This window comes from Phyllobates terribilis, unplaced genomic scaffold (genome assembly GCF_046119375.1).
Source record: "Phyllobates terribilis strain yellow unplaced genomic scaffold, ASM4611937v1 Scaffold_5__5_contigs__length_657084704, whole genome shotgun sequence".
In the NCBI taxonomy this organism is placed as follows: domain Eukaryota; kingdom Metazoa; phylum Chordata; class Amphibia; order Anura; family Dendrobatidae; genus Phyllobates; species Phyllobates terribilis.
The window spans coordinates 226,040,091-226,048,140 of NW_027362765.1; the positions used below are offsets into that span (position 1 = coordinate 226,040,091).

Consider the following 8,050-nt stretch of genomic DNA (forward strand, 5'->3'; position numbering starts at 1 on the left):
ATCTGCCCTACTATGTTGCAGGTGACATTATTGAATATGGCTGTGAACTATTATTTATCCCACGTCTTATTGCCTCAGGTTAACCGTAAGTAGTTAACGTCTTGAAGATTTATTCTTTAGGTGCTTATTACTCATCCTCCTTAACCTTTTTTTCTCCTAGTTAGTGATTATAAGCAGTCATTGAATAATATTTTTGAAAAACATTGTGTCCAAACTGATAGTCCAAGATAGAATCAATTGACTAAATTAAATTCAGAAGACTGGACTTTGCTAAAATCTAATTTAAAATGTGCTCAGGTACGAGGATAGAGACCCAACACCACAATGGCTCCACTAATGATGGCCTGCTACTTGTATCCCATCTTCACTAGTGATGAAAGAGGCCTAAAATGCCACTAGTTTTTTTTTTTTGATGCTAGAGAGTATTTTCATCACAAGTGAATAGGGATGTCATTAGTAGAGTCATTAGTGGTGTTAGATCTATATCCTGTGTCTGAGCACATTTTCGGCCCACTTCCTTTTTGTACACTGTGTTCCAAATTATTATGCAAATAATAGTTTCTCAGATTTTCCCAAATTACCTATATGAATTGCAGTCATTGTAATTTTCCAGTCAAATAACTATTAGAGTACAATTGAAAGGTTTTTGTACAAACTGCCTATAAGAGTATATTTTTAAAAAAATAAAAAACTCAAACTGCATGTTCCAAATTATTATGCACAGCAGAGTTTTCAACCTTTTCATTTTAATAAAGAACAAAAAAATGGTCATTTTTGAATTTATAAGCATTAGCGGGTTATTACAAACTGAAATCAAACAGCTTTCAACTCAAAACTTTATACATTGAGCATGGACAAAAGAAAGAAGACCAAAGAACTGTCTGAGGACTTGAGAAACCAAATTGTGAGGAAGCATGAGCAATCTCAAGGCTACAAGTCCATCTCCAAAGATCTGAATGTTCCTGTGTCTTCCGTGCGCAGTGTCATCAAGAAGTTTAAAGCCCATGGCACTGTTGCTAACCTCCCTAGATGTGGACAGAAAAGAAAAATTGACGAGAGATTTCAACGCAAGATTGTGCGGATGGTGGATAAAGAACCTCGACTAACATCCAAACAAGTTCAAGCTGCCCTGCAGTCCGAGGGTACAACAGTGTCAACCCGTACTATCCGTCGTCGTCTGAATGAAAAGGGACTGTATGGTTGGATACCCAGGAAGACCCCACTTCTTACCCCGAGACATAAAAAAGTCAGGCTGGAGTTTGCCAAAGCTTACCTGAGAAAGCCTAAAACGTTTTGGAAGAATGTTCTCTGGTTAGATGAGACAAAAGTAGAGCTTTTTGGGAAAAAGCATCAACATAGACTGCACAGGAAAAAAAAAGAGGCATTCAAAGAAAAGAACACGGTCCCTACAGTCAAACATGGCGGAGTTTCCCTGATGTTTTGGGGTTGCTTTGCTGCCTCTGGCACTGGACTGCTTGCCCGTGTGCATGGCATTATGAAGTCTGAAGACTACCAACAAATTTTGCAGCATAATGTAAGGCCCAGTGTGAGAAAGCTGGGTCTCCCTCAGAGGTCATGGGTCTTCCAGCAGGACAATGACCCAAAACACACTTCCAAAAGCACTATAAAATGGTTTGAGAGAAAGCGCTGGAGACTTCTAAGGTGGCCAGCAATGAGTCCAGACCTGAATCCCATAGAACACCTGTGGAGAGATTTCAAAATGGCAGTTTGGAGAAGGCACCCTTCAAATATCAGGGACCTGGAGCAGTTTGCCAAAGAGAATAGTCTACAATTCCAGCAGAGCATTGTAAGAAACTCACTGATGGTTACCGGAAGCGGTTGTTCGCAGTTATTTTGGCTAAAGGTTGTGCAACCAAGTATTAGGCTGAGGGTGCCAATACTTTTGTCTGGCCCATTTTTGGAGTTTTGTGTGAAATGATCAATGATTTGATTTTTGCTTCATTCTCTTTTGTGTTTTTTCCTTGCAAGCAAATTAAATGAAGATAATAATACCAACTGAGTATTATCTGACAGAATTGCAGGGGTGCCAATACTTTTGGCCACCACTGTATATATTGTGAGGACTAAGTCTGTTGATGTAGTCTGGCCAGTGTGAATTCACCAAGTGTGATTCATACAAGTGTGGCATATTGAATTAATCCTGAATTGAAACTGGATACCCAGGCAAAGTAAAGAATGTTTCTGTTTATTTTCACTCTCCCCCTATAATCCTCCACTTTCTACTAACCCTCCTAATCCCTACCTGAACTCTTCATCTCTCCCTCCATCCTCACCATCCATCTCACATCCTCCTCAGAGCTATTCCTCAACATACAATCCTGTGTCTCCAAACACAGACAGCCACCTCATGCCCTCTCCTGCTTCCACCTGCGAACACTTTCCCTGGTCCTTCTGACTCCTGGCGATATCTCTCTAAATCCTGGCCCTCTTCAACACATCCCCACAGTCATTTCCACGTCCTATCCATGATCTGTCACAAACTCTCGCAACCCTTTGAATCTTATACCCATCCGCCCAGCCGCTGCTTCCCCAGTCGAACTAACAGGAGCTCTATGGAACGCTCGCTCCGTCTGCAACAAACTTTCCTACATCCATGAACTTTTCATTACTAACAAACTTTCCTCCCTCGCTATCATGGAAACTTGGCTCACCCCCTCTGACACAGCCTCTCCAGCTGCACGCTTGTATGGTGCTTTCATCTTTCTCACACCCCCGCTCCCATGGCAAGCATGGTGGAGGAGTAAGTTTTCTCCTGTTCGATAACTTCTCCTTCACTCATATCCCACTACCACCCTCCGTTGCTCTTCCCTTTTTTGAGGTGCGTTCTGTGCGCATCTATTCCCTCTCCAACCTCCAACTGGTCATCATTTACCGCCCCCCCAGGGTAAGCCACCACTTTCTTCGACCACTTCACCACCTGGTTGCTTCACTTTCTTTCCGCTGACATCCCCACTATCATTATGGGGGACTGCTACATCCCCATTGACACGTCCCACTCATCTGTCTCTAAGCTTCTATCCCTCACTTCCTCCTTTGGCCTTTCTCAATGATCTTCTGCCCCCACGCACAAAGATGGTTACACACTGGACCTAAACTTCACTCGCCTCTGTTCCCTATCTAACTTCTCTAACTTCCCTCTCCCCCGTCTGACCACAACATGCTTACATTCTCTTCCCTCTCCTCTCCAGGTGCACAACTCCCATTCCACAAACTTGCACACCCTCGCAGAAATCTCAAACACCTTGACCTAAACTCACTCTCTGAATCCCTCCTCCCTCTTACAGACATAAGTACCTTACATGATACAGATGCTGATGCCGCTTTATATAACACCACAACAGTTGCCGCTCTCAATTTGGTCGCCCCCTTCGCACATACCAAATCTCGCACAATCAACAGGCAACCCTGGCACACTAACCTGACTAAAGAACTGCGAAGGGCCTCCAGGGTTGCCTGGAGGGTGGCCTTTCAGGCATTCAAACAGTCCCTCACTTCTTTCAAATCAACACTTACTGCAGCAAAACAAACCTACTTCTCATCTCATATCCTCCCTGTCTCACAACCCTAAACAGCCATTCAAAACTTTCAATTATCTCCTTCATCCCCCAGCGCCTCCTCCCTCTCCTCTCATCTCAGCCGAAGACTTTTCCTCATTCTTCAAGCAGAAGGTCGACACAATCAGACAAAGCTTTTGCCTGAAGTCCCCACAGCCCCTCCTCATATCTACTCAACCTTGCTCCTCCAAAATCAGCTTCTCCACCATTACAGAAGATCAAGTCTCCTCTTTACTCTCAAAATCACACCTCACCAGCTGTGAACTTGACCCAATCCCATCTCACCTCATCCCTAACCTCACCACATTCTTCATCCCCACCCTAGCCCACCTCTTCAACCTGTCACTAACAACCGGTTTCTTCCCGTCATGCTTCAAACATGGCTCGATCACACCCATCCTCAAAAAGCCCTCCCTTGACCCAACCTCTCTGACTAGGTGTCGCCCCATATCACTTCTCCCCTATGCCTCAAAACTACTGGAACAGCACTTCCATTCTGAACTGTCCGCCCACCTCTCCTTCTGCTCAATCTCTTTGACCGCTTGCAATCTGGCTTCCGACCGCATCACTCCACTGAAACTGCCCTGACTAAAGTCCCCAATGACCTATTAACCGCCAAATCTAAGCGACACTACTCTGTCCTCCTCCTGGACCTGTCATCTGCCTTTGACACAGTGGACTATTCCCTCCTACTACAGACTCTCTCATCTTTCAGCACCTCAGACTTGGCCCTATCTTGAATCTCTTCATACCTAACAGACCAGACATTCAGTGTCTTCCACTCACACACCATCTCGTCCCCTATCTGTCAGTGTCCCCCAAGGTTCAGTCCTAGGGCCCCTACCCTTCTCCATCTGCACCTTTGGCCTTGGACAGCTCATAGAGTCTCATGGCTTTCAGTATCATCTCTATGCTGATGGCACACAGATCTACCTCTCTGAACCTGATATCACCTCCCTACTAACCAGAATCCCACAATGTCTGTCCGCTCTTTCATCCATCTTCTCTGACAGATTTCTAAAATTTAATATGGTTAAAACTGAATTCATCATCATTCCACCGTCTCACTCAATCTCCCCCATCTGACCCATCCATCATAGTCAATGGCTGCCCACTCTCCCCAGTCCCACAAGCTCGCTGCCTTGGGGTAACCCTGGACTCTGATCTCTCCTTCAAACCTCATATCCAAGCCCTTTCCACTTCCTGCCAACTTCAACTCAAAAATATCTCCTGGATCCACACATTCCTCAACCACAAATCTGCAAAAACAGTAGTGCACGCCCTCATCATCTCCCGGCTTGACTGTTGCAACCTCCCGTTCTGTGGCCTCCCTTCCAACACTCTCGCACCCCTCCAATCTACCTTCCAACACTCTCGCATCCCTCCAATCTATCCTAAACTCTGCTGCCCGAATAATCCACCTGTCCCCTCACTATTCCCCTGCCTCTCCTCTCTGTCAGTCCCTTCACTGGCTCCCTATTGCTCAGAGATCCTAGTTAAAACCCTAACCATGGCATACAAAGCCATCCACAACCTGTCTCCTCCATACATCTGTGACCTAGTCTTCTGGTACTCACCTGCACACAACCTCTGATCCTCACAAGATCTCCTTCTCTACTCCCCTCTTATCTCCTCTTCCCACAATCACATACAATATTTCTCCCGTGCATCCCCCCTACTCTGGAACTCTCTACTCCAACATATCAGACTCTCGCCTACCCTGGAAACCTTCAAAAGGAACCTGAAGACCCACCTCTTCCGTCAAGCCTACAATCTGCAGTAACCACCGCTCCACCATACCGCTGCACGACCAGCTCTACCCTCACCTACTGTATCCTCACCCATTCCTTGTAGACTGTGAGCAGGGTCTTCTCTCCTCCTGTACCAGTCGCTGACTTGTATTGTTCAAATTATTGTAACTGTTTGTGCTATGTATACCCCTTTCACATGTAAAGTGCCATGGAATAGATGGCGCTATAATAATAAATAATAATAAGAATTCTGGCAGATTTGGAGAAACTAGTGTGAAGATGCCAAAAGTCACAACATTTTGGCAACTTTTCAAAGCTTTTAAGCTAGAATCCTGGGGTGAAAGCTTTGATGAGTCAGGCCTATTGTCCTTTGTAACTATTTTAATAACTTTAATAAAGGTTGTAATTTAGAGAAGTCCAACCTTCTGCTTAGTGAATTTAATTTACATTAAAAGATTGATTGGTGCCCATGTATTAATGTAGATAACACAATGATAAATGATGTCTTTTGTGATCATACAGAGATTCTGAACAAGGGTTATCCGCTCCCACTTCTAGACAAAGTGCAGCTAACAGATGTTGTGCTACAGCCGCAGCAGGTTTGTCCTAATTTCATGTTCATGGTCAGATATTAATGAGACTCCTATAGTTATGTAAAGGAAAGAGAAATCAAAGTTATAGTTAAGAAGAGTGCATAGAAAAATTTACAAAAATACCATGCCATCATTAAGTAAAAATTGGCGTCTTTCTTAAGGGGTTAAATTAATGCTAATATACAGTCTGTTGCAGAACTTCTACATTTACAAAAAATACAAAAAATAATTGTAAAATGGATTTTGGATGTGAACAGAGAAGGGTTAGAGGTTTGCACCCATGCCCATCAGTAAGAGTTGATCCAGATTTTATCTCTACCCAGTGGTGTAACTTGAAGTTCATTTGGTTCTCAATGCAAAATCTTCAATTGGGCCCTCAATTATCACCAGTTTTAAATATTTAGTCTTCTCATATAAGGGACCTTTTGAGCTCTCTTAGGTCTAAAAGCCGTATGCAACCCTGCACCCACTATTGTTACGCTCCTGCCTCTGCCCTACATGAAGAGACTAGTACTATACATTATATATAATGTGGGAAAATTGTTATGCAAATTGCCTCTACAGAGAGAAAGAGGACTTGTACTCTAGTGCTACCTATTGGAAGTAGCAATCCTAAAAGTCAATTTTGACCCTTTAACGAGCCTTGCCATATTACTTATGGTTAGGCTCGTTAAAGGGTCCATATTGACATTTAGAGATGGACATTGTAGAGGCAATTTGCATATTTAATCTTCCAGAGGAGCATGCATGGCATATAAGTCTCCTCACTCTGATATGCCAGGCCTGGCTTGTCACTCTCCACAAGGAGAAATGTTACCCTGGAGAAGTGTTAGTGATTTTTCACTGTGTCCCTTCAGCTTCATGTTACACCTTTAGTTGTAATGTAAATTCTGCTTTGGCTATACAATGATCCTGATTGTAGTATTTAACCATTTTACCTGCTGTAATAGCCATCAGTATCCCGTGTATTGACTTCTTGGCGAGCTAGTGAGCTTGTCCTAGTGAACAGCAACCAAGCAGAGCTGCCCTTTTCTAGTATGGAAGCAAAGCTAACTTGTGTGGTATTTGTAACAATGTTGTTTTTTTTTTTTAGGATTTTCTGCTTTTGGGGGCAAATGTTCATTATGGAAAAGCTGAAAACAGCACCTGGCTTGATGGATTTGAACTCTCCATGTGATGCAAAGTAGTTGCAGGCTGGGTACTATAACTCAGAATCATTTAGAGAGCATTTTACATAACTAAAGTCAAAGTCTCTTATCAAATGACTGTAAATAGATCAATATTCAACTGGATATGTCAACTGTATATACAGATGTTCCTCACCAAATTAGAACATCATAAAAAATTTAACTTGTTTCAGTTCTTCGCTACAAAAAGTGAAACTCTATATCAAGTGTTTATTTCTGTTAATGTTGATGATTATGGCTTACAGCCAATGAAAACACAAAAGTTATTATCTCAGTAAATTAGAATAATTAACAAAAAACACCTGCAAAGGCTTCCTAAGCGTTTAAAAAGGTCCATTAGTCTCTTTCAGTAGGCTCCACAATCATGGGGAAGACTGCTGACTTGACAGATGTCCAGAAGGCCGCCATTGACACACTCCGCAAGGAGGATAAGCCACAAAAGGTCATTGCTAAAGAAACTGGCTGTTCACAGATTGCTGTATCCAAGTATATTAATGGAAAGTTTAGAAGAAGGAAAAAGTGTGGTAAAAAAGGTGCACAAGCAATTGGGATAACCACAGCTTTGAAAGGATTGTTAAGAAAAGGCCATTCAAAAATTTGGGGGAGATTCACTAAGAGTGGACTGCTGCTTGAGTCATTGCTTCAAGAGCCACAACTCACAGACGTATCCAGGACATGGGCTACAAGTGTCGCATTTCTTGTGTCAAGCCACTCATGACCAATAGACAACACCAGAAGCTTCTTACCTGGGCCAAGGAGAAAAAGACCTGGACTGCTGCTTAATAGTTCAAGTTGTTGTTTTCAGATGAAAGTAAATTTTGCATTTCTTTTGGAAATCAAGGTCCCAGAATCTGGAGGAAGAGCGGAGAGGCACACAATCCAAGCTGCTTGAGGTCTAGTGTGAAGTTTCCACAATCAGTGATGGTTTGGGGAGCCATGTCATC

The 8,050-nt window shown here is 43.1% G+C and overlaps 1 protein-coding gene across 1 annotated transcript in view; it reads left to right on the top strand.

Annotated features, from left to right (window-relative positions):
• Positions 1–7,608, top strand: part of LOC141272788 (bactericidal permeability-increasing protein-like) — a 78,313-nt gene extending 70,705 nt beyond the window's left edge. Inside the window, exons 13-15 of the mRNA XM_073683855.1 lie at positions 22–85; positions 5,849–5,925; positions 7,013–7,608. Coding sequence (XP_073539956.1) covers positions 22–85; positions 5,849–5,925; positions 7,013–7,096 — 225 coding nt within the window. The 3' untranslated portion in view covers positions 7,097–7,608. The remainder of the gene's footprint in view (positions 1–21; positions 86–5,848; positions 5,926–7,012) is intronic.
• The last annotated feature ends 442 nt before the right edge of the window (positions 7,609–8,050 follow it).